The sequence below is a fragment of the Mesoplodon densirostris genome, chromosome 16, assembly GCF_025265405.1.
Source record: "Mesoplodon densirostris isolate mMesDen1 chromosome 16, mMesDen1 primary haplotype, whole genome shotgun sequence".
Classification (NCBI taxonomy): Eukaryota; Metazoa; Chordata; class Mammalia; order Artiodactyla; family Ziphiidae; genus Mesoplodon; species Mesoplodon densirostris.
The window spans coordinates 43853258-43881035 of NC_082676.1; the positions used below are offsets into that span (position 1 = coordinate 43853258).

The 27778-nt window shown below is 42.7% G+C and overlaps 1 protein-coding gene across 1 annotated transcript; it reads right to left on the reverse strand.

Annotated features, from left to right (window-relative positions):
* On the reverse strand, positions 1-27737 carry NIPSNAP2 (nipsnap homolog 2). Its single transcript, XM_060077970.1, has 10 exons — positions 27584-27737; positions 17334-17473; positions 17206-17251; positions 14057-14151; positions 13651-13721; positions 12584-12724; positions 11695-11726; positions 6745-6839; positions 2280-2363; positions 1-1151 (listed from the first exon to the last, which is right to left on the reverse strand). The coding sequence occupies exons 1-10, from the start codon at positions 27673-27675 to the stop codon at positions 1087-1089; spliced, it is 861 nt and encodes a 286-aa protein (XP_059933953.1). The 5' UTR covers positions 27676-27737; the 3' UTR covers positions 1-1086.
* Positions 27738-27778: the final 41 nt, after the last annotated feature.

Here is a 27778-nt window from a genome sequence, read left to right on the forward strand (position 1 = left end):
AATTAAGAGGATTTTATTGACTTTTATATGTTCTTGGAGAAAACCATTCACATGTAAAAGCTTGACATTTGATATGAGATTTTTATTCACACTTTATTTTAACATAAATTCTTTGATCTGGGCATCAGACATAATTTTTCATTTCAACAGGATTTTCACATGATTACAGTCACAAAATTGGCACACTATATTAAAAAATTAAATCAGAGCTAGACAAAGTATGCAGCTTTATGCCAATTTAAATCTCAACATGCACCACCCCTCATACATGATCTTGGAAAAATCGTCTGTGAGCTTACTAAAATATTAACCAGAGAATGTCTGAGGTCACAGATGATTGTTTACAAAATAAAACCTCTTTTCCTAGTGCTACTCGTTTTGTTATAGAAAAATATTACAAATAAAAATTAGTGCTATTCAAGGTGTTCATTTCAAAGTCACATATGATACACAGGTTCAAGCCATTTTTTCCTCTCATATAAAGATATCACGATACACAATGTGGAGACTGAATTACGAATCAACTACTTCCAGCTCAGTAATGACACACTGTTTATTATGCTGACATTAAAAATGAGAGTGAAGAAAAACATTTGCAGGTATTGGGTACACTTATAATTTGTTCCTAGTCTGAGACTCAGAAAAATGCTACAGAAACATGACAAAATTTATATTTCTTCCTGATACAAGAAATTTGTCTAAAAATCTGTAATTATAAAACAGATTTCCTTTTTATAAAGAAATGGCTAACTTTTTTCCATGGTTGGATTCTTATTTGGAGATGATTCCAATTTTAATTTGGGCCCTCTTTTCCTGGAGGGTGGGGAGAGGTGGCCCGGTATTGTAAGGTATATGTGACAAATACAGGGATGTTTCAGAGGACTACAGAGCACTGCTACAATCAGCCAAACTGTAATAGTTGACTTTCTTGTGATTTTGTAAACTTTAAAGAAAAGAGGTCTCTTACAAGCTATATACAGCAGTTTACACTTCAGTGTTTCTTTTTCACTTGATATACAGTTCAAATTAATTTATGACAAGTACTTGTCACATAAATTTATGTAGGCACATCGAAATTCTGTAGCTTTACTGGAGGGGTGAACTCTTCTGTGGGATCATGATTCTGGATTCCATTTCCTGAATAAGTGGGACTGAAAACAAAGATCAAGATTACTAGGCTCGTGCTTTTATAAACAGACTGCAGTAAATATACATTAACAAATAGGTTGCTAAGAATATTCAGAAGACATGCTGCTTGAAATCAGAATAGAGTACTGGAATATTTAGGACTGATCTCAGGGGAAGAAATACACAAGCCAATGACAGATCAGCTGACATCCTATAAGATGATAATAAAACATTCTGTCAGAAATGTCTTTCATTTGTAGGAAATTAGGAAAGTCCATATTGTGAGAAAAATGGTGCTTTCTCAGAAGGTTCTTTCAACTGAATTAAAATTTATATAACATCAAATAATTTGACTGTATCCTGTATAAAGGAACAAATACACTGTACTTGTAGAACTATCAGTGCTAAGTAAAACACATCTTTGGGAACTGATGGAAATGTAAGAATAAACAGCAAAGCCACATACAGTTATATGATTTTTTTGAATTAAAAGACAAGATAATAGTTATTTTCCAGAACAAATTACTCGTTGATCTTCCTGGTAGGATATGGGCTTAAATGTACCTGACGTGCAACATAGGTGGTACCTGCATTGGTGTCATTCAGCCTGGTTGTTTTCTTCTAAAAATCAAGCAACTAGGAGATGTGTGTGTGTGTGTGTGTGTGTGTGTGTGTGTGTGTACATATATAGGTGTACACATGTACACATGCATACACATGTACATATGGAAAGTCTAAATACCAAATTAATTTTCAAAATTACTTTTTAATTGCTGTATTAAATTGTAATGCTTTGGGGAATGGACAATTTTGATGAGAAAGGAAAAGCTTAGAAAAAAATTTATTTGTATAATTTTCAGAGAATACAGAAATGTACAAAAGGGTAATGATGTAAAATTTACAACACATGAAGATCTGAGAACTGTACCAGACAACATATATACTTGAAAGAATGAATATTCTCTATTGAAAAAATGTCCTGTAACTGTCAAAGAAAAATATGACTATTTCTCCATTCCCTCAACCTTACAATTCATGATCCTAGAGCAACGTACTACTTTTTTTTAAAATACATATTAGCTTCAGGGTGAAAGAACATTAAAACAATGAGATGAGAAGAATGAAATGTTTTATGCCTATTAAGATATTACCTGTATAATATACCAGTTCTTCCCAGCCGTGTTTATGCCATGCTGCATTCCGTATATCTTCCCTGGTCTGAAGATCCTTGTAAGCTTCAAAATAGCCACACAGAAGAATTAAGACTTAAACCAAACATAATTCCACTAGTACAGTGGGAGACTGGTTCCAGGATCCGCTGTGAATACCGAAATCCACAGGGGCTCAACTCCCATAGCCGGCCCTCTGTATCCATGGTTCTGTACCGTTGGATTTGACCAACCATAGGTCATATAGTACTGTGTGTATTTACTGAAAAAGATCTGCATATAAGTGGACCCCAGCAGTTCAAACCTGTGTTGTTCAAGGGTCAACTGTGTATCCATTAAGTGTTGATTCTGCTGCACTCCTCGTTTTCTCAAAGACCCTACAGACCTTCCTCAACTTATGATGGGGTTACATCCCAATAAACCCATTGTAAGCCAAAAATATTGTAAGTCGAAAATGCATTCAAAATACACCTAACCTACTGGAATATCCTAGCTTAGCCTAGCTTAGCTTAAACATGCTCAGAACACTCACATTAGCCTACAGTTGGGCAAAATCATCTGACGCAGAGCCTATTTCATAATAAAGTGTTGAATATCTCATGTAACTTACTGAATACTGCACTAAAAGTAAAAAACAGAATAGTTTTAAGTGTATTGGTTGTTCACCCTCGTGATCGTGTAGCTGACTGGGAGCTGCAGCTGCCACTGCCCAGCATCACGAGAGAATGTATCGAAAACCTGGGAAAAGAGCAAAATTCAAAATGTGAAGTAGAGTTTCTACTAAATGTGGATCACTTTTGCACCATCGTAAAGTTGGAAAATTCTAAGTTGAGCCGTCGTAAGTCAGGGACCGCCTATACTTTGGGAACTCAGTACTAAAATGGAATGACGGTGAGCTGGCTATTCTAAGCAACCGTTAGGCCTCGTGGGAGATGCAAAACCACCCGCTCTCAAGACTCACAGTCTAGCGGATTCAAGACGTGCCTTTACAAACCAAGTGAACTTCCTCAACACATGTTAAATCTGTAACCACACACTGTCAGACTACGGATAAGCAATATTAAATTCCATTTTTCTCAGCATTTATAAAGCACTACAGTGATCTGGGTGAGACTGTATTCAAGGTAGTGGAGAACAAAGAGACTCAACAGGGAGAACACAGATGACCAGGGAGAGCTGCCTGGAAGCTGTGATCTGACCAAGTGGGTCTTCAGGTTGAACAGGCCATTTCATTATCGACACGCGGGAACGGGAGGGAAAGGCGCTCCAGGTGGAGGGAAGAGCACGGGCCAAGGGTCAGAGTCCTTGGGGGTACAATTCGGATATCTCACCCAGGTGCCTTGGTCTCTGATTCCCAACCCGGGCCAGATCCTTCCAACCAGTGACCAGGGAAATGCCTCCTAGGCATCTGGACACGGTGTCAGTCGTGACTAAGAGATCACCCGGGGCTCCCTCCTCAGTTCTAGTTTCTGTTTTGGGGCTTCCTTCTCCCTATGAGAAGACCTAACCTTGCAGGCCTGGCAATTTGACCATCTAAAGACAAAAGTTGCCTCCACTAGTAATGGAGCATAAATTTATTACATAAAATATTGAAGATGCTGAAAAATAGAAGGAAAACAAAATCTTTTACCTCTCACCACCTGGAGGAAAACAGTTAACATTCATGTGACAAGCAGCAGTGTCCTCACTGGGGTCGGGTGTACACCTAAGGTACCATGTGGTGACCCCTCGCCACCCCCCTGCCCCCCACCCCCGCAGGGAACACAGGTTGGAGAGGCCTGTGTTCTTTTACAAATTTTCTTAATTAAAAAAAAAATGGGGGGGGGTAAAATATACATAACAAAATTTACTATTTTAACTATTTTTAAATGTGTAGTTCAGTGGCATTAAGTACATTCTTGTTGTGCCACCATTATCCATTGAACAATATCTTCCCATTCCCCTCTTCTCCCAACCCGATACGCTTTACTCTACATTCTGTTTCTATGAATTTTAACAAACCACATTTTGTTCATCTGTCAATGCACCTTTGGGTTTGGGGAGGCTTTTAAAGATGGGAGGCACTGAGCCCATTCATATACTAAGGGAAGGAAGCCACAGATGGGGTGGTGGAGGAGCTGTGGCTGCAGCGAGGCCTTGAGGAGGTGGGGGAGGGATGGCATCACGTGCAAGGGTAACAGGAAGGGGGGCTGTGCTGGGGGGAAGACCTGCTTTGAAGCCAGACTTGGCGACGTCTGAGCCTGGCTCAGCTCCTGAACAGCTGTGAGTCCTGGGTGATTTGTTCACCACCCGTGAGTCACAGGTATCTCATTTGTGGTGTGTGGCTGTAAGGATTAAAGGGACTGGTGCATAAATAACCAACACACTGGAGGTGCTTGATAAATGTTGGTTCTCTTTCTCTAAAAAAGATGGAAAGGGCCTCCCTGGTGGCGCAAGTGGTTGAGAGTCCGCCTGCCGATGCAGGGGATACGGGTTCGTGCCCCGGTCTGGGAGGATCCCATATGCCGCGGAGCGGCTGGGCCCGTGAGCCATGGCCGCTGAGCCTGCGCGTCCGGAGCCTGCGCGTCCGGAGCCTGTGCTCCGCAACGGGGGAGGCCACAACAGTGAGAGGCCCGCATACCGCATAAAAAAAAAAAAAAAAAAAAGATGGAAAAGTGAGGGTAAGGTTTGGAGGCAGACAACTGAGAATTCATCTCTGCACATCTCAAAGACTTTTTCCTATAAAGTAGGAAGTGGGCAGTGGACACTGGGGACACAGACTCGAGACAAAAAGGAAGGTGGAGAAGGGCAGGGCCTCAGAGTAGACATGTGCCTGACCTCTGCCTGTGCGCCAAAGCACGTGGGTCCTGACCCATCCGCCTCCGTGCTCGCTCACTACAGAGGCCGCCCTCAGAGGCCCCTCCAGGCTGGGGAAGGGGAGGGGTCTGTCTTTTCAGTTTATATCCTCTGGACAAATCATGCACTAAAAAATAATGATAAAAATGACTTCACTCCCACCTTGAACCCATAAAGGTTAAATTACACTTAGTATAATCGAAAGGCAGGGACACAGAACACATCTTTTAAAGATCTGTTTGCAAATCTATTTCATTTGAAAACTCTGAACCTTAGGAGGTCAAATCTCAGCTGGCTAGAAAACAGCTCCCAGGAACACCACTGCCCCTGACATTCTGGGAGCTGAGGGTTACTGGTGGCCTCTAATCATTTGGTGCAGGTTTCAATCTTTTAAATGCCGGGGAAGCCCAGTGTGTGTGGCTGAGGTGAGCAGTGGCTGGCGGGGGCTTGGAGTGGGGTCTCCTCCCTAGACACGGAGGGTTTCAGGGAAAGGTTCCAGGGGCACAATGTGAAAATGACTTTTCTTGCCTCACCTCACCCATTTAGACCCAGGTCCCCAGCAGGTATCTTACCGTTTAGCCCGTCGGCACTATCTGTAGTTTCCTGAGCACTTTTTATAATTTCCCGTGTCTCCATTGCTGTTCCTGCCCCTCCTTCCCACCTCTACCTGTCAGTCCCATCTAGATGCTGAAGTCTAGCTCGTATTTCACCTTTCATTGCTTTTCCCCCAATTCATAGCGTTGTATCCCTTTATATCCCGATATACACTCCTAACACGGAGGACCCCAACTGGAACTCCCTGCGTCACTCACCGTGCACGGCCTGGTGGCCTGTCACTCAGGTTTGCTTTCCCGCTCAGCAGACCTGTCACCCATCTCTGAGCCTCCTGCTAACCCAGCAGGCACGTGACTCTGCAGCACTTGGTGGACCAAACAGGGCAAACCAACACCTCAGCAAATTAATAAGGTTTGGAAAAAGTCATGCTTTTCATCTCTTTAATAACCATTTACAAATGTGCCCAGAATGAACCAAGCTACTGCTGAGACCCGGTTCCTGTTCAGCAGGGAGACAGACACAAACAGCCATGACTGTGACCACACACACAGTACTGGGCTCTGGGGGCTCAGGGGACAGCGACATTCCCTTGGGGACAAAGGGGAACATCTGAGTCAGGCCCTGAAAGACACCAAAGGTGGTGCCAAACCACAGTAGGCAGGGATGGAAAAGGCAAGAGAAGGGCCTCTGGGACAGTAGAGTCAGACCCGAGGCAGGGGGTGGGCGCGCGTGTGGGCACCTCCTCTGCATGGAATGCAGGACCGTCCCTGAGGGAGCCGGGGGGCAGCTCTGTCACCTCCCCTCGCCCGGGGCTGCTGCCTCACCTCTCGCCCCACTCTCACTTTCACCAGCGCACTGACGTGCCGCACATCTGTGGACCCTTCACTATTGACCTCTTGTTCCAGGTAGCCCAGCACCTATGTTCCATCTGGGACATTTGGCTCAGCTGCAGTGTTTAAGGTTCCTGACTTGAGATACGGTTTACTGCCTAGGACAAGTTAGTTAGTAACGAACTCTGAAATCCCAGGAATACAAAAATGAAGGGAAAAAAACATACCCCAAAGATGATGCACCATATATAGCTGCCCAATCTGGGAGAAGAATCCTCCAACTGCTTCATTACTGTCCTGTCTGAAGCGAATTGCACGAGCCCTATAAGAAAAAAAACGTTCAGATATTGAATCAGGTATGTTAAAAAGTATCAGTGAGTTCCCTCCATCCTCAGTGCAAGTTGTTCAGAATGCATTCGAAAGTTATTTTAATGTACATAAGATGTACCTTTCTGTAGCTACAGCAGTCATTTTTGTGAAAAGTGGACAGTAATTCATAACTATTAAAATAAAAACATGGGACTTCCCTGGTGGTCCAGTAGGTAAGACTCCACGTTCCCAATGCAGGGGGCCCAGGTTTGATCCCTGGTTGGGGAACTAGATCCTGCATGCGTGCCACAACTAAAGAGTCCACATGCCGCAACTAAGACCGGCACAGCCAAAATAAATAAATAAATAAATAAAATAAAAACAACAACGTGAGGATATGTGGTTGCACTGCTGATTCTTAACGTAAAGTCTAGAAAACTGACAGAGGGTAGGCTAGGACCTGTCAACTTAAAAAAAGCTGCTTTCCAAGAACACACTGAGAGAAAGTGAGGGAATTCTCGATCCGAGAACCCCACGGTGCCACAGGCACTGTACTCCAAGGGAGACAGGGACCCTGCCTCGAGAACGGGGCTTAAAACAGAGAGGAAGGGAGTGCACACCTACAAAGCAGATGCACACCGTGAACTCTGAGAAACCCGCAAGCTCTGTGATCTACGGCCGAGGGCGGGTGTCGAATTCTGCGACCCCTCAGACAGCACATGGAAGAACCATGGACGTGAGCTTCCTGGCAGTTCACTGTCACTGCCAACACTGAAGCTGCCTCCTTTTCTCCCCACTTACCTGAGCAAACCGTTAGGAAAATGAGTACCAAATGGCATTCATTATGTATGCATCATGTGTGGGTACACGTGTCTATGTGTATAAAATGAAATTGTGATTAAATTGGTTAAAAATTGGCACTTGCCTTAAACTTTGCTTTTTAAGGTTCTCTGCTGCAAAAGGTATCAGCTTTTTAAACACCTTCTTTTGTGTCTGCACCAGTACTTTATTTTTATATTTAGTGATGCACTTGAAATCCTAAACAAGTTTTTAAAATGTATGTATTTTCTTAAAGCAGTTTTCTAGAATCAAAGTTGAAAATGAAGGAAGCAGCTTCAAGTGATGTAGGAAGGTCACAGACAGAGTCTCTCAAGAGACTCCACACCCCAGTTACCCAGTCAACACTGCCCAGGCTTGGCCTGATGTCTCAGTCATATTAGGGTCCCAGAGTGGACAGGACTTGGGAAGATGGATTCATTCTAATTCATTTAAAAGAGCTGGAGACTATGGACAAGGATTCAATCCACTAATATCCAAAGTGAGAGACAAGATAAGTGAGTCGGCTTGACCAGCACATTCTCTTCTTAGAGGCAAACTTCATAGTAACTGAATTAGAACATCTCAAAGGGGGGTGTGGAATCAGAGCAAGGGCAGCCTGTGGTGGGAGTGAGGAAGCCAGTCTCCTCAAGGTCACTTTGTACATCTTGGCTCTCATTCACCACGTGCTCAACTCCACGAAGGTGATCCATGCTTTCAGGTTCTTTAGGGGAAAAGGAGGGATCTCATGCTATTGCCCCCATGGGCTACCTCCAAGCGATGTTAATTTCTTTAACCTTACATGTAGTGTGAAGTGATCATAGTCTTCACAAAAATTACAAATCTGATTTGTAAATTATTGAAATTAAGCAAATCACTTTAATGTGCATTCTAACCCTAAGGGGGAAAACCCTCAGTTTCATTGATAGTGATAAATATTCAGGACTGTTCCTTTCATTCTGAATTTTTCTCATTCACTTTCTCAGTAGGCAAAGAAAACATAACTTGCCTTAGCCTGGAAATAATCAGAAGCATGTAGTGAAGAGGAGATCACCACCTTAGTTACCTATGTGCCAAAATACAAACTGAATGCTGAACTGGCTTTATAAATAATTTTTAAAATAACTGAAGAATAACCTCAGTTCCTTCCTTGTGGTTTCCACGGTGGGCAAGTCTCAATGAGTAATACGGAAACATAGAACTGGGTGATCCTATTCTGTGGGCAACTAAATTACTACACTTATAGCATCAACCCTACCCCCCAATTCCTTAATAAAATGATGTCTACAATAATAGTATACAATCAAATATGTATTTCTTCGTTTTCAAATGAAAAGGAATTCTACCTTGCATTATTTAGCCTTTGATGACCTAAGAAGAAAAGATTAGAAAAAAAGATCCCAGAACTGTTTTTTGGAGGTAGATCTTAGAAATTATCTAGCCCAAAGCAAGAAATTTTATAACTGAAAAAAAGAGAATATATATAAATTGAAAGTAAGTAAAAAGTCATGGTTTTCCTTTTCCAAAGTGGCTGTACCATTTTACATTCTCACCAGAAATGTGTAAAGGTACCAATTCATTGACAACCTCATCAACACGTTATTCTGTCTTTTTAATTATAGCCATCCTAGTGGGTATGAAGTACTATCTCACTGTGGTTTTACTTTGCATTTCCATACTGACTAAGGATGTTGAGCAGCTTTTCACGTCCTTTTTAGGCATTCATAGAGCTCCTCTGAAGAAATGTCTATTCAAATTCTTTGCCCATTAAATTTTTTTTCAAATTTATTTTATGATTTTATTTTTTATTGTGGTAAAAAGCACCTGACATTAAATTTATCTCAACCATTTTCAACTGTGCAGGCCAGTAGGGCCAAGCCTATTCACATTGTTGTGCAGATCGCCAGAACATTTTCATCTTGCAAAACTGAAATTATACTCACTAAACACCAACTCCCCTGCACCTTGCCCCTGGCAACCACCTTTTCATTTTCTGTGTCTACGGTTTTTACTACTTTAGAAACTTTGTATTAGTGGAATCATACAGTATTTGTCCTTTTGTGACTGGCTTATTTTGCTTAGCATAATGTTCTCAAGGTTCACTCTGCAAGTGGCAGGATTTCCTTTAAAGGCTGCATTAATATTCCATTATATATATGCCACATTTTTATCCATTCATCTGTTGATGGATATTTGGGTTGCTTCCACCTCTTACCTACTGTGAATAATGCTGTGATGAACATGGGTGTGCGAACATCTCTTTGAGATGCTACTTTGAATTCTTTTGAATATATACCCAGAAGTAGGGCTGCTGGGTCAGAGAGTAATGCTATTTTCAATGTTTTGAAGAACCTCTGTACTATTTTCCATGATGACCGCCCCGTTTTATATTCCTACCTACAGTACACAAGGGTTCCAATTTCTCTGTCTTGCCAACACTTGTTATTTTCTGTTCTTTTGATAATGGCCTTCTTAAACGGTGTGAGATGAATGGAAAATAATTGTGGTTTTGATTTGCATTTATCTTATGATTAGTGATGCTGACCAACTTTTCATACGTTTTTTGGCTATTTGTGTATCTTTGGAGAACTGTCTATTCAAGTCCTTTGCCCATTTTTTAACTGGGTTATTTATCTTCTTGTGATTGAGTTGTATGATTTCTTCATATATTCAGGATACAAGTCCTTTATCAGATATGTGATTTGCAAAATTTTCTCCCAGTCTGTGACCCGTCTTTTAATTTGTAAAACTTAATTACAAAAGCTTTTAACTTTGATGAATTATAATTTACCATTTCTTTTCTTTTGTGGATTGTGATTTTGGTGTTTATGTAAGAACTCTTTGCCTAACCCTAGGTCACGAAGATTTTCCCTTATGTCTTCTTCTCAAAGTGTTGTATTTTAGCTCTCACATCTAGGTCTACAATTCATTTTCGGTTAGTTTTTGTATACAGTGTGAGGCAGGGGTCTAAATTCATCTTTTTGCAAGGATACCCAGTTGTCTGAGGACCCTGTGATGAGATTATCTGTCCCCATTGAATTGCTTTGGTACATTTGTCAAAAACCAATTGCTCATATGTGTGAGAATTTATTTATTGTCTTTCAATTCTATCCCATTGATCTATATGCCTGTCCGTATGCCAGTACCATACTGTCTTGATTATTCTAGCTTTGCAGTCAGTTTTGAAATTGAGAACCGTGAGTCCCGCAACTTTGTTCCTCTTTTTCAAGGTTGTTTTAGCTATTTTGGGTCCCTTGCATTTCTAAAGCCTGCTGGGATTTTGATTGGGATTCTGTTGAATCTATAGATCAGTTTGAAGAAAAATTCATATTTTGCTAAACTAAGAAGAAAAAAAAAGAAGCAATTGTATCATTGTGGTGCTCTGTTTATGTGACAAAAGCAACATTTCAGAAAAGATAACATCCAAGAAGAATATGAAATAACTTCATGTGACACTTGGGGGGTTTTGTTTTTCTTTAAAAAAAATGTCCTTGGGATTCCCTGGTGGCGCAGTGGTTGAGAGTCCACCTGCCGATGCAGGGGACATGGGTTCGTGCCCCGGTCTGGGAAGATCCCACATGCCGTGGAGCGACTGGGCCCGTGAGCCATGGCCACGGAGCCTGCGTGTCCGGAGCCTGTGCTCCGCAATGGGAGAGGCCACAACAGTGACAGGCCCGCGTACCGCAAAAAAAAAAAAAAAAAAAGTCCTTATCTCTTGGAGATATATACTAAAATATTTATAGATGAAATTTTATGTTGTCTGAGATTTACTTCCAAATACTCTGGGTTGGGGGATTTAGACCTAAGCAAGACTGGCCACGTGTTGATAATTACTGAAGCTAAGTAATGGGTATGGAAGGGAGACCGTGGTATTATTCTCTCTAGTTTTGTAAATGTTTGAAAAATTTCGTAATACAAATATATCAAACAAAACAACAGTCTAGTATCAAATCATGGCACTAACCCCATATTTTATTTCTAGAAGTAACACTATGGCCTAGAAGAATCTATTTATAAGACTTAACAAACTCATCATTTGGTAAAATACTCACCAGTAATTGCCCCATTCAATCATAGTTCCTGGCTGAAAAGAGATTTGGATTTGGTTTGTTAGTTCTTCTGTGAAGAAATATGGAACTAACAGTATAAAACACATCAAATGACAAGACTAACTTAAAAATTAACTTTTAATAATGTGAGATCTAACAGATTAAAAAAATGTAACAAAATAGTATTATTCACTGTGTTCATACCTATCCCACAGTGGAAGTAATATTCTGTGGCTTCATCTAAGACAACATACACACAAAGTGAGAGTTAATTAAGTCATCCAATTATAGTCATGAAAACCATAGTTAGGCCCACGATGATTAAATTGTTGGTACCTATTCAGACTTTATTGTGAAATTTTTAAATAATTCAATTTAAGTAAACCTAACAAAGACATCACTTGTTTTTTTTCCAGTATAATACTGAGTATTAGACCACCAAGATCTACTGATACTTTTTCACTTTAACTATGTTGCCACCTGGGCCTTTCTTTTTAGTGGTCACCTAAGTAGGGAAATATCTGGAAAGTCGTACAAATATTATTCCCCTTTTGTCTTACAGTGCTGTATAATGTATTCAATAGTCACATGCTTATTAGTTGCTCTAGTTCAAGGACAATAGATGCTATATAATGTAGCTGGTCCTGCATGTTAGGTCTTTCCTCTTATGTGTAAGGCTATAAAAAACAAATGAGCTTAGAAAAGAGAAAGGAGGAGAAAGAAGGAAGGTTTAAAAAAAGGAAACAAGAGGAGAAGAACTGGACAGGGGAGAAAACGAGCCAAACACATCACAGAGCATTCGCTCAGTGTCTGCTGTCCACTCAGCATCAGGGGTGCGTGTCCTTCTGCACAGAAGAACAAGGGGACAGTTAACTCCTATTTCAGTACTTACTCGGAGCTGGTAAGATCTGAGTTCATATATATTCGGTCCTGACCGTGGGACAGGTTCATTCCAGAAACTGAACTCCAATAGCAGCTGATTCTTCCTCGAGAGAAGCATGTTGCTTCTCGCCTTACGGAATTCCGCAAATTCCTTTGAGTGAACAAAGGTGCTCATGAAATCTTCTAATATTTATATCATAAATATTAGAGGATTTATATATAAACCCACTTTAGCAACATTTATGTTCCTCTCACAATAGAATACTATTATAGATAGGGTCCAGTTGGCCTGAGACAGTCCCAGTTTACATCTTGTTGAACCAGCATAATGACGATTAGTATTCCCTTTCACTCTCAAAAGTGTCCAAGCTTAGATGTCAAACTACAGTCATCCTAATTATTTAAATGACAAAGTAAACTCATTTAATTTCCTATGATTTTAGGTTCTTCTGTTTGACAGCATATCGAGACAGGTGATATGGACACCTCAAAATAACAGATAATCAAAAAGCCATTTATATTGGGAATTCCCTGGCAGTCCAGTGGTTAGGACTCCATGCTTTCACTGCTGAGGGTGCGGGTTCAATCCCTGATCGGGAACTAAGATCCCACAAGCCTCGCAGCGAGGCAAAAGAAAAAAAAAAAAAAAAAGTCATTTATATATGGACGGGGAGTCTACACAAAAGGTTTTCTTTCCTAATAATGTATGGCTGGTAGAATATTCTCCATTAACACACACCTCTTCGTGAAGGGAGGGGGAGGATAGCAAAGTTGGCCCAAAATGAAGAATATGTGGTTGTCAGTTCCTGAAGCAGATATGTGTTAGGTAACCCAGACTGACTTACCGGTTTCAAAGTTCCAGCTTATCAAAGTACAACTGACTTTTACAGTAAGAACTATTATTTTAATAGTATTACAACTGGTTACTCTATGTTTAAATACAACCTCGAGAGTCCAAATAATAAAATTTTTACTACAGAAAACTAACAGTTTACTAACAAAAACGATGACAGAAAAGAGTCATTTAATTCTGTACTAACATCTACTATATCATTAGTCTTTTTCAAAAATCATTACCTGATTTTCTCTGAGTTTATTCATGACCTCCGTGAGGACTGGATAACCGCCTTCATACCTCCAGAGGTGAACTGAAATATATTTTAAACGAGAACATACATTTAGAGTTTCATGATACTCTTACCTTGAAAATATTCTAGATACGCATGGTGTTAACACAGCACAAAACTGTAACGTGTGTTGGCTCAAGTTACACCATAAAGTTTCAATAATAGATTCAAACATGAAAAATGATCAAAAAGGAGTTTTTGCAGTGATTTACTGGAGAAACTACTTTAACCATAAAACTAGACTGAGACTTGGAAAGCTTTGCTTATAAAAACAAGCATTATGTTAAAAATCATTTAAGTAATGACAGTAAAGGCTTAAGGAACAAGTGTTTATTCCAAAGTCTTCTGCTTCCTACCAGCTTGATCCTGCTCGCCATACCACGTGTTCCAAGTCCCCACCAAAGTACAAGGGTAATGTTTATCTTCATGAATCTTTGGCAACACCTCTTGACTTAAAGAGAAGAAAGAGCAACACTAATTAAACAACCACCAAAATTACACCAGGTGGACAACACATGATCAGTAACAGGAAAAGGTCATCTACTCTGTGTTCTGACAACTGACCTCAGAATATGTTTATGATAAAAAGACACGCAGAATTAGCCTTCTGGCTGAATTCTGTTGTGCTCTCATGTCCCACTTATCAGAAGCTTAGGTGACTGATACCCCAGCTATCTAGAACAGTGGTAAGTAACTCAAGTATATTGATAAAAATGATAAAGAAGAGCCAAAGGTCCAAAAATTCCAGGAACTGAGTCTATTATTTGCTGTTTCAGGAAAAAAAAAAAAAGAAGTATATACTTAGGAATGGTGATGCGTATGAAAGCTAACTTTTGCTGGTTCCAAAGATGGGAAGAATGAGAGAAATGGGAATAGTAGAAAAAGAACGCGGGAGAAGAAAGGGAAGAAGGTCATGTGGAGGATGGGGCAGATGACAGGAGCGGCCCAGGAGGCACAGGAAGCAGCAGCAGAGAACGAGTGGGCTTTAAGGAAGACGACGGAGCCGGGACACAACAGTCTGGAAGCAACCCTGACCCCAACAACCCCGAAGGGCGTCAAAGGGGCAGAAGAATCCAAATGAAAGAGACGACATGAGGCATAAATTAGTTTCTACTCAATTCAACCAGCTGAGGGGATCTGAAAGGTATCGCACCTAATCCCACGCTGGACACACCGCCCAGTTTGTCGCTATTGATCGCGCATGGTCCTGGCAGTGTATTAATTTAACAGAGGTGTCAGAGCCTGGTTCCACGGAAACCTTCCCACATTACAGATTCTGACGGACAGGGAAAGGCAAAGGGAAGAGGCATAACTGCATCATACCAAGAGAAAAGCTAAAATGTGCACACTTTTTGAATAGAAAAATTACGATGAAAAAGTGCCATACAGATCCAACAATGGATGCAAAAAGCTATCAAGGGTCAGAAATGGAACCTGTTCTGATTATCTGCTGACGTCGAGTGATATTAAGCTAGTGATCACCACCCGATGTTGAAGCACTAGGACTGGGTGGATATGACTAGTTAACAGAGAAAATCTCTGAATGGTCTTATGTCTAACTGAAAACTCAAATGTCTTTAAGACCCAGTACAATGACCAAACCATGTAATTTTTTTTTTTTTTTTTTTTGTAGTACGCGGGCCTCTCACTGTTGTGGCCTCTCCCGTTGCAGAGCACAGGCTCCGGACACACAGGCTCAGTGGCCATGGCTCACGGGCCCAGCCACTCCGTGGCATGTGGGATCTTCCCAGACCGGGGCACGAACCCGTGTCCCCTGCATCGGCAGGCGGACTCTCAACCACTGCACCACCAGGGAAGCCCCCACGTAATTTTTTGAAGGGTAGCATTTACTTTTAAAATTGAGATCAGATATTAAATGTATCTGATGTATGACCCATGAATGTTCAGAAATCACATGGGATTGATGGAAATCGGGGGTGGAGAAAGACAGATTATATCAGGGAAATGGGTTTTCTTTTTGCCACATGACATGAGCAGGAAGTAAACAACCCAGCACTGGAGCTAGTGTGGCAGATGGAAGCCTGCACAGATGACCCAGGTGAATGGGGGCTGTAAGGTAGGTAGTACTTGTACTCAGAACTTGATGAGCTGGGAAGAACCTCATTATCTGGGCCCCTAAAAACCAGGCTGGAAACAGGGAGCTGCTGAGAGTTTCAGAGAAAAGAAAAACAAACATGATGAAGGAGAAAACAGAACTCAAGCAGATCAATGTGACAAACTTTGGGGTAATGGACTGCAGGGTGGGGTGAAGGTACAGGTGCAGCTTCAAACCCAGGAAGGCAGTCAGAAAGGGCTGCTTGGAAATGGGTCTCAACAGGCCCGGAGAGGGAAACAAGCAAAGAGGAGCAAAACACACGGCAAATGAAGAATACACAGCCCTTCGTGACTGGCTAACCATGTAAAACTAAGGCAAGAGTCAAATAAAACTATGGTGAGTGTCACACATGGAGAAACTGGAAGAGCAGGGTAATTCTACACATTGAGTTTGAAGTGAGAACATGAATAGATAGCCAGGAATCTGAGACAGGAGATGAAGTGAAAAAAAAAAAAAAAAAACAGGACAGGAAAGATAATCCAGGGAAATATCAGCATACAGAAAAATTTCATTTTATGAGAAGACAATTAGAAAAAAGCATTTGTTTTGTTTTTAGGGCACTTCTAAAATAAAGAGAACTGTGCTGAGGTGAGCAAGAAACTCAACACTAATGTTATATTTCATGAACCACCTCCAAAAAAAAAAAACAACAAAAGATGTTTTGCTTCTGAAAGTTATGCTGATTCTGGCAACAAAATCATTTGCTTTCTCATGAAAGCAGCAGATATGAAAGGTTAAAAAAAAGCTTTCAAATTATATCTGTGGACAACTGATCATTAAAATGCTATTTCTGTTAAGAACTAATGCACTTAATTCTCTTTGGTCTTAAAGTTTACAAATTCTATAAGAATATATGGGTTTCATGTCATATGAGAATCTGCTGAAGGGGCCTGAATCCTGGTGGATGGAAGACCTGGGAAGAAATGGCAGCTCTATTGAAATCCATACAGGGCTCTCACGTGGCAGTATTACTTAGGAGTAAAACTGGACACAGTGGAGGTCCCAGGGATGTGAATTCTAACTCCTAACACTCAGAGCTGTCCAGAAATGGAGCATATGAAATGTATTTAAGCATAGCGTCAGGAAAGGCTGCAGAAAGGACTCAAGCACTGGATGAGCAGCTGGGCTAGACCGCCTTGCAAGGTGCCTTCCAACCTGAAGAGTCTGGTAACACTCCAGTCTGATAGCCTATGTGAGGAGTTAGCTGAACGAGCGCTTAAAATCAAAACACCCTTGGTAATGCCCAACAGAGCTCAACTTAAGAGCCTCTCCATGTTCAGCTCTAAGAAGAGGTGTGAAAGATCTCGCTCTGCTATCAAGGGTTAGCACAACTGACAAATATTAAAATCATTATTTTTCCCCAAGTAAAGGATAGTTTGGTATACACACCAAATTTTGTTGTATGCTTCTAGGCATTCCGGTTTAACATTGTGAACTGAAACAAAAGAAAATTCAACGATAAACTGATGAACAAAGGGAAAAAAGTCAACTATGAAGATAGCAAACCTATGACTCACACTGTAATTTGTACAGACTGCTTGTTTCCTTTTTGGCTAGGAGATTAGAGTGAGCATCTTTCCTTGGATCAACTTTCCGGACAAATAAGGATTTTAACCAGCTGTCCTCTCGAGGTCTGATATTGGAAGACGCCAATTTCCTATGGAATAACAAATGCAAAAATCTGAGTTTAATCAGAGGTACGAAGATCTCAGGGTCTTTAGGTTGTGTCGTGTAGTACACTGTTTTCATAACTTCATCAATCCATTCAGCAAACACGCCTTGAGCACACCATCTAGGCACTGTTCTAGAACCTGGGATACCACATGTCCACTTTCCATGTCACCAGCGTGCACTCTGAACGCAGGAGCCAAGTGTGAGAGAAGTAACTTCGGCACTCCTAGGAGAGTTCTCACGTGTATCTCTGTTGAGTTCCACCGTGTGTTCTTCCTTCCTCCAAGGAAATTTTCAACATAGAAAAAACATACAAGGAAACCTAGAATAGTCAAATTCACAGAGAAAGAAAGTAGAATGGTGGTTGCCAGGGGCAGAGGGGAGGGGAGAATGGGGAGTTACTACTTAATGGGTACAGAGCTTCAGCTGGAGAAGATGAAAAGGCTCTGGAGAGGAATGGTGGTGACGCTTGTACAACAATGCGAACGTACTTAACGCCACTGAACTGTACACTTAAAAATGGCAAATTTTATGTTATATGTACTTTACCACAACAAAAGAATGTGAAAAGGAATATACAGAGAAAGTGAAATGAATTCTTTCATTAAAAAAACGATTTTACCCCTAAACTAAACTAACCTTAGAATCAAGATTTTTAACTCACAAAAACCGAAGAATACAGACTTCATTAACATATAAATAATTTGCTTATTTTCATCTTATAACTGAACTCCTACTATCCATGCTGTCAGGAAGTGAAGATAGATTTGACTTAAGGAACAAACTACACTTTACCCGTGAAATTTTAAGTGCATGTTTAATTCCCATATGCTTGCTGGTGCGATCGCAAATTTGTGTGACCTCCCTAGAGGGCAGTGTGACATTATCTATAGCAAAATTAAAACTGCGTAGGCCTTTCGGCCTAAGAGTTGCACTTGTAGTATGTCCCACGGGCAGCTATATTTAGACAAGTGCACACAGCTGAATGCGTGCAAGCATTCCTTACTACCTTGTTTCCAGTTTGTTCTTGGTACAGGCAATTTGGAACCCATTAATGGGGACTGGTCAAATAAATCAAGGTAGAGCCAAAATCAGAATAGAATGCAATCAATACAAGGAATGAGGTAGATCTACACGCACTGATATGTTGGTATCGCTGAGATGAGTTACATGGAAAAGCAGGCCCAGAACAGTACCACAAATACACACACAAAGTGAACTGCTAATAGTGAGGACATCTGGGGACTGTGAGTGGGCTTGGGATGGGAGGAGTTTTCCTTTTCGCTGTATAACCTTCTGGACTCTTTGAGAATTTTCCATATACATATATTATTTTTATACCTAAAATTAGCTAAAATATCTAAAGTGCATGTTTAGAAACTCCTTTATGGGTAAGGTATATAGGTATATATAACCTGAGAACAAGATTTTAAAAATTAAAGCCTGGCTGAGACTCACCCTCTTCCTAACTTCACACAACCATAATCAAATGACAAATCGCGTCCCTTCATCTTCTCCACTTTAATTCATGCACAGTAAAATTACTCTTTTTTGGACATACAGTTCTGTGAGTTTTGACAAATGCATAAAGCCATGTAACCACCACCACGGTTAAGATAGGGAACAGTCCCTTCACTCCCTCAAATTCCTCCTTTTGTAATCAACCCTTCTCCCAACTCCTAGCAACCACTGATCTGTTCTATGTCTCTATAGTTTGCCTTTTGCAGAATGTCTCATATATGGAATCATAGAGAATGTAGTCGTTTGAGTCTGTGCCCATTCTTTCTGCACAATCGCCTTTATGTGGATGACCATCCTCTCTGGCCGGGGCTATCACGGCATACTCTTTATTGTTTTGATCTTTAATTCATGTACACATAAATGATATTTTCTGACCTTTGCTAGATCATGCCAAGGGCAGTAATGTGCTGGGATTCCAAATGACCAATACAAACACAGATCTTATCCAGTGCTTCAAAACAAGTTCTGGCTACTGACAGGCCAGTGTGAGCCTTTTCTGGGGGGATCTCTTGTAAACACTAGATGATTTCCTACAGACCATTTTCAATCTGTTTAGCAGACCTGTTTAAGGGCACAGATACCATAAAGCAAATATAAGAGGAAAAGAGAGTGACCCCAGGTGTTGAGGAAGGGGAGTTTAAACAAGAGGCAAGAAAAACTTGCATGACATGCAAATTCCCCAATGCCTCACGAGATGAACGTGTGGATTCCACATTAATATAAATTCCTATTCTTATTCAACTATGGTGCTTTAGAAAAAACAGAACTCTAAATTTCACGGGTTACATTGGCAGCCTTTTCCTTTTTTTTCTTAAAAAAAGTCGACTTGCTGCTTTAATGAACAAACATTACAGAACACTTTTCACTCCATATGACTGTTTTAAATTTAAAAAACCAATTCATAGGATATTATCACAAATAGCTAGAAACCAAATAAAAAGATTTTTTTTGACCGATGGAGCTTACAAATATATAAACAAAATATACAAATATAAAATTAACAATAAAATGTTTTCTATAAATACAGTAATGATCAAGAAACAGAAAAGCATTTTTTAAATCTTTTAAGATTAAAAAGCAGCAAGCTCATGTTAAATAAGCAAAATAACAAGTTAATACCAGTACATGCAATTTTTCTTATTAGTGCATAGGACAAAAATATATAGTCCTAAGCGGCACTTGTAAAAAGAAGTTGGAAATTCTTCCATTTTGCTTTTATTATATGTTAAAATGCCTTAGAATTAAGAAGTGTTAATGGTGGTATCCCTGAAGGAAGGATGGAGAGTTAAAATAGAGGAGACACACATCTTTCCCCATATAATATCTGTATTGACTATGTTTTTTTATCTTACTCTTGTGTGTATGTGTATATATATATATATATATATATATATATATATATTTTTTTTTTTTTTTTGCGGTACGCGGGCCTCTCACTGTTGTGGCCTCTCCCGTTGTGGAGCACAGGCTCCAGACGCGCAGGCTCAGCAGCCATGGCTCACGGGCCCAGCCGCTCCGCGGCATGTGGGATCTTCTGGCACCAGGACACGAACCCACGTCCTCTGCATCGGCAGGCGGACTCTCAACCACCGTGCCACCAGGGAAGCCCTACTCTTGTATATTTTTAAGAACATGTTTAACTTCTACTAAATATGCTTAAAGCACTTAGGACAGCACCTGATTAATGGTGAGATTTAAAAACTGTTTTAAAAACTACTTAAAAAAACTTTTAAAATTAAAAGAAATTATATATATAAACTATTAGCTCTTTAGCAGAAACCAAAATCATATGGTGTTTGTCTCTGTTTTCAATTCACTTTTTTTTCCTTTCCATATTTATTTATTTATTTATTTATGGCTGCATTCGGTCTTTGTTGCTTCACGCAGGCTTTCTCTAGTTGTGGTGAGCGGAGGCTACTCTTCGTTGTGGTGCACGGGCTTCTCATTGCAGCGACTTCTCTTGTTGCAGAGCACGGGCTCTAGGCACGCGGGCTTCAGAGCACAGGCTCAGTAGTTGTGGCGCATGGGCTTATTTGCTCCGCAGCATGTGGGATCTTCCCAGACCAGGTCTCGAATCCGTGTCCCCTGCATTGGCAGGTGGATTCTTAACCACTGCGCCACCAGGGAAGTCCCCACTCTTTGATTATATAAATAAACTAATTCTGAAGAAGGCAATTCTCCAAATGAATCATGGTAAAATTTACTTCAATAAAAATAAAAACATTTTTGTCAATTCGTTTAAAGTATTTCATTTTATTTTTTTTGGCTGTGCCACGTGGCTTGTGGGATCTTAGTTCCCTGACCCGGGATTGAACCCCAGGCCCTCGCCAGTGAAAGTACCAAGTCCTAACCATTGGACCACCAGGGAATTCCCGTGTTTAAAGTATTTTAAACACACCATGTTTTGGGATATTTGCTTAAATAATATCACGAAGCGAAATGTCAAGCATATAAAATTAGTGATATGCAAAGTAGAAAGTTTTAAGATTTTTTGGGGGCCTCTCACTGTTGTGGCCTCTCCCGTTGCGGAGCACAGGCTCCGGATGCGCAAGCTCAGCGGCCATGGCTCACGGGCCCAGCCGCTCCGCGGCATGTGGGATCTTCCCGAACCGGGGCACGAACCTGCGTCCCCTGCATCGGCAGGCAGACTCTCAACCACTGCACCACCAGGGGAGGCCAGTTTTAAGATTTTTTTAACGGGGCTTTGTATAGTTCTTTTTTTTTTTTTAGGAATAACAATTATGAACTAGGAAATGGGTACAATGGAAGTTTCTAAAAATATCAGCACTAAGGAATTTCATTAAGAAATACTCACCAAAGCAACCACTACTAATAGTTCTTAATGAATCCTTCCAGAAGTGCATAGACAAGCGTATACCATGTGCACTCATATTGATATTTAATTCCCATGGCATTTAATACTTTATAAAATAAGAGAGCATAATAAAGAATTATTGACAGACTAAATCTGGAAGGGAAAAAAATTCCGAAGTAATTCTTCCCTTCCTCCTTAGAATTTAAGGGGATTACAAGCTAATAAACACACACTTCCTGTTAGGCACTGAACTAGGCAGTTTGTTCCTGTCTTCTCATTTCATCCCCGGAACAATCTAGCAAGGTAGGTATTATTGCATTTTAAGGACTGGCTCACAGGGGTTATTAAACAACCTGAGCTAAGAAGCAGCAAGATAAAAATATGAACCCAGATCTAACTGTAAAGTTCAAAATATTTTCACTAATAAGGGATGCCTCCTCCACACAAACCTCCCCAAGTGAGCATTCGTTCCAGATTTTAATACCAAAGGGATTTACTTTAGGATGGATAAGATGAGGTAAGGGATATGACACCACTTTGTAAGCTAAAGATTAACCTAAGAAGTAGTCAACATCACGGGACACACACAAGAACCTGAGTGCTGCTTACTTGTCAAAGTTAGGTAGCAACTGTCTTGACAAATGAAAAACAGTGTGGCGCAGCATAGCCCCAACTGACTGTCGAACTCTGAAATCTTTCAGCTGGCAGGTGACCAAAACTGCTTCATGAGCCCAGTCCATCTCACTGTCCAAGCTGAATCACGGAAAGGGACAGAAGCAGCCATGCCAACAGCTGTCAGGGTGATAAGACCTGGGCTGGACCAGGGTGCTTTACCAAGAGTGATGAACACTGCAATCAGCTGTCTTTATAACATATAGGTGTTGGGTGGCACTTTACAGAGGGTGAGGTAGGGGGCAGCGCATCCTACAAAATACTAGATTCTAATAGAATAAGCATTATGTGCCTGGCTCAATGGATACAAAGATGAACAGATGCCTAGCCTGCCCACAGTCATGCGAAAAACCTATCAGTAAACAGCCAGAGCAGTCACAGACACTGTGGACTCACATGCACTGTGGGAACTCAAGGGAATGAACCGTCTTGGCCTTGGCCTGCAAGGAGTGAGAGGGACTCCAGTGGAGACATTCTAGCTCTGTCTTGGAGGACAAGCAAGACAGGGGACAAAGCCAGTGATAATCCCAGTCAAAGGGAACAACGTGTCCTGGGGCATGGAGTCGTGAAGCTGTGTGGCATGTTTCTGAAACAGCAAAGTGTTCAGGAAGGCAAGAGAACAGGGTGTGGGAGGACAGTGAGAGGAACCACGGGAGGGCAAGCGGGCCGGGGGGGCTGGGCTCCCGTGCACCAAGCCTATCAGCTGGACCTTATCCTGTAGACGGGGCAATGCTAGCAAGTTTTCAGAAAAGATCCAGGTGTAAAAAGCAGCCCGGCGGTGGTGTGGTGGGTGGACTAAGCAAGAAAGGCAGGTAGCATGGCTCCTGGGCTCCTGGCGGGCTGCCCAGCCCAGCAGTACCGGCACACCGAAGGCATCTGATACTCACTGGATGGACCAAAGGATGGTCCTGGGTTAAGATGATGGCAGGAGAGATGAAGGGGATGGATTACATTCAAAAGATACTCCTGAAGTGAAGAGGAGAAGACACGGATACTGATTAGGTGTGGAAGATGGTGTTTCGGTTTAGTCGGGGCAAATTACAGAAGGGAAATACATTTAACACAGAGACCACAGGATGAGGCAAGGAGCTTTGGTCATCTGATCACCAAATATGCACGGACTGTGCCCTGCACGTGCCAGGCTGAGGCTACGAAGAGGAATAAGCCTGGCCCTGACTTCACAGAGCTCGGTTTGCTGGTGGAAGCAGACGGACGAACGTGATCACAGCCCAGGGGAAGAAGGGCCCCTCCGTGGAGACACAGGTGGTGGGCGTGGCGGGCTGGGGCAGAGGGAGTGGGGTCTAGGTCAGCCTGAGGGAGACGTGGACCAGACCTCTGAAGAGGCACCTGTTGAGCTGAGGGCCTGGAAGATGAGGAGCAGTTTGTCAGGTTGCTGCCCACAGGAGGAAGGACTTTCTCGGAAGCAGAACTCTAGCTGCCAGAGCCAGGGGAATGTGAATACGGCAGAGGCGAGGGGGAGGGGCGGAGGCCGAAGGGCCCACCCTAAGAAGAGTCTTGCCTTAAAGCAGGAGCCATGGGACTCCCCTCCCCCGCCCCACCGCCAAGCCCAGTAAATCTGTCTTCTCCACTGCTGCTAGAGACAGCGGTTCCCCAACCTTTCATTTTGAAAAACTTCAGACAGAGATGAAAGAACAGTATAACAAAGACCACTATGCCCTGTATCTAGATGAAAAATGAACATTTTATAATTTTTACTGTTTATATATATTTTGCTTTTTCATTTTTACCAAACCATATGAAACCAGAGTGCAGACATCATGATACACCATCCCTAAATACTTCAGCACACATCTCCTAAGATCAAGGACAAACCACGTCACTAATAATAAATATCACATCTAAGGAAAATAATAATTCTATAATATCTAATATCCACTCCAACTTAAAATGTCCCCAATTGTCCCTAAAATGTTTTTTATGGATTTTTTCTTGGTGGAGGTGGGGTGGAAAGGAAGAGGGATTAGGATCCAGTCAGGGTTCATGTCAGAGATCTTTCTAGTAGGAAAATGTCCTGCTCATTTGTTCTGGGGAATTCTCTAGCTGTCCCCCTCACCAATGGCTTCAAGTCTACACTCTTGATAGGAATCCAGCCGAGTGGTGATGCAGAGGCACAGTCAAGACGTGCTGGAGGCAGAACTAACAGATATGGCAACTGACTAGATGGGTGGGAGCAGGCGGGGAAGGGCTTGGGGAAGACCTGGTTTCTGGCCGGGACCACTAAATGCAAGATGTTCCACGGCTGGGGAGAGAGAGCCCAGGAGGAGCAAGCAGGCTTTGCAGGAGGAAGATGAGTTAAATTCTGGGTACGTGGTCGTTTCCAGCACCTGGGGGACACTGGTGCAGTGCTCAGTAAACAGCTGAGCAGAGGGCCCAGCACTGAGCAGAGCAAAGATGTGCTTGGCAAATCAGCCTCCCGGGAACGTGTCCTTCGTCCCTCTGGAACCACTCTTGCAAAGTCACTCACCACACCTCTGTCGTTAAGTGCAGTTTTCTTCCGTCATCTTAACCTTCTGGCAGCATCTGGCACAGCTGAACCACTCTCCCTCTTTGAAATACCGCCCCAGGGCACTGACCCATAATGACCTAACAGCTGCCCCTTCCAGCTCCCTTGCTGCCTCTCCTTCCTATATCCAGCTTGTAAATAACCATACAGCCCAGGGTCTGCTTCTCAGCTCTTTCTTTATCCACACTCCTCAAGCAATCTCATCCATTCCTATAGTTTAAAAAAGCATTTTATTATGAAAAATTTCAATCAAATACAATATAGTATACTGAAACAAATGGATCTATTAACATTTTGCATTCCTATATGCTGACAACTCTCAAATGCTGTCCAGACATCTCCTTGGAGGAGTCATATAGGTCCAGTAAGCCAACTGCCTACTGGGTCTTTCTATTCGAGCAGCCCACAGACATCTCCAATTTCACCGGGTTCAAAACTGCCCTGGATCCGCCCCCTCCCCACCCTGCACCTGTTCCTCCTCCTCTGAATGACTAGCAAGCACCCTGTGTTCACTGATGCTTCCCAACAGCACCTGGCACGTGGTGGGCACTCTCACCTTTGGAACAAATGAGTCTTGGTAAATGGCACCAGCATCTGCCTAGTTGGCCATCATCCTGACTGTCCCCTTTTCAGTCAGCCTGATCTTTTGAAAACGTAGATCAGATCATGTCACACTAAAGTGTATACCTTTAAACGTCTTCCATGGCTCTCAGAGTAAAATCCAAGCTCTCTCAATGGCTTGTAAGGCCTGGAATTATCGGGCCCCTGCTGCTCGCCACCTGTTCTCCATCTTCCCTTTACTCCTGCTCTTAGATTTTTCTCGGGTTTCCCAGCATGCCTGACTCCTCCCGTTCACGGCTTTCATGCCCACTGACCCTTCAGGTCTCAGCTTAATGCCACCTTCTCGGAGAGGCCTTCCATGACCTCATGCAGGGAGGTTCCCTGATTCTCCCATGTCACCTACCTCAATCTGTAAGTCTACGTGGGATTTCACCTCTGCCATGGCTTCCTGGGGAGAGTGACCATGGCTATTATGCTCAGGTCCATAGGGTTTCAACGACATCATATACATTCAATATCTGATAGAATCAATGAGTTAGCTGGGTCCAGACTGAGTCCTAAAGAACACCTACAGTTAAAGCAGACTAGAGCTCAGGAAGGAGTGAGTTGTCAGAAGGTACAGGGGACCTTGTATAGAGACAAGGAGGCCAGTGTCAAGAGCATTTGGCCCCAGCAGGAAGTGGGGGTACCTGGCACACCCGGGCCCAAATCTCCAGTTTATTAGCTTCAAGTGACCTTTAGGGGAACACCTTCATTCTCAGCTGTCTTTTGTGAAAAGAAGAAAATATCAATTTCATGGGCTTTTATCACCTGTGTGAAAAAATAAAGCTACAGTAGATACTTAATAACAGAATAAAAATAAAAGGAGGGTGATTTGTTAACCAACTTGGAAACATAAATATCAAATTTTGAAACACAAGTTGAGCATGAGTCCTAGGAAGGGCACTGGGCCTCAAGCCTCACAAACTTGGGTTCAAATGCCTTTTCCAGCCACGTGTCTCAAGCCCTTTAGGTTCCTTCTCATCTCTAAAATGCAGATCCTATTACTTACTTCTTAAGAGTGCTACTAGGATTACATTAAATAAGCCGTATCAGTACAAAGCTGGCCCATATTAAGAGTTTAACAAACAGGTAGTTCCCTCCTGCCTCCATTTTTAAGTGCCAACTGTATTTTCTATAGGCTCACTATTTAATTAAACACAAACAAAAAGAGAAAATTTAAGTTACCCAACGTAAAGAAAACGAAGAAGCAAATCGACGTGTAAGTTAGTATGGGATTTGGTTTTTCGATTTGGAAAATGGGACATGGCTATCTCAGGGATGGATTCTGAAAACCAAATATTTAATCCAATGAGGTTAGAAAAAAAGAAAAAGTTTAAACATGAAGACAACGTCCCCTTAGTGCTGATAACTGTACGTACTTTTTGATTCGCTATCTACTTTTAAATGCAAGTCAACGACTGTTCTTAGGGCTGACACCTCTTCACTACTCCCCCGACCTCCACTTGAGGGCTCACCGGGGACGATGCGGTATTTTATTTCCTCCTCACAACAACCCAGGAGGTGAGGGTTATCTCAACTGCCATTTGCGGAATCAAGCACTGAGGCTTTGCGCGGGCGAGCAGTGTTCTCAGGCGGCCGCAACTTCAGGGCCTGCGGCCTCAGGCATGCGCCCGCCGCCCTGCCACCGCTCCGGGTCGCGCCGGGTCAGGGTCCCGCAGGCCGGGCAGGCTTAGCGCGCGGACGTGGCTTCGGCGCCGAGCGTCGTTCCCACCGTGACCTTGAGCCCGGCCGGCCCGGCGGGCAGGCACTCCGACCCCGCCGAGGCTCCGACTCGCCCAGCCGCGCCGACCGAGGCCTCGGTCCCGCCGCCCCGCAGTCCGGGAGGCCCTGCCCAGTGGGAGCGCGGCCGGGCCGGGGCGTACACTCGTGCCGGGGACCCGTGCCCTCCGCCCCGCGGCGGCCCCTCCCCGGCCGCTCCCGGAAAGGGCGGCGCTGCTCACCAGAGCCCGGGCTGGAGGCTGCAGGGGCCGGCCCGCCGCAGAAAGCTGCCGGCCGAGGCCGCTCCACCGGCGCGCAGCACTCGCGCCGCCATCTTGCTCCGGCGCCTCAGCTCCCACCGCCCGGGCCGCCGTTGACGCCGCCGCCGCCGCCGCCGCCGCGACCCCTCCCCCGGCCGGGCCAGCCGAGGCGGGGGC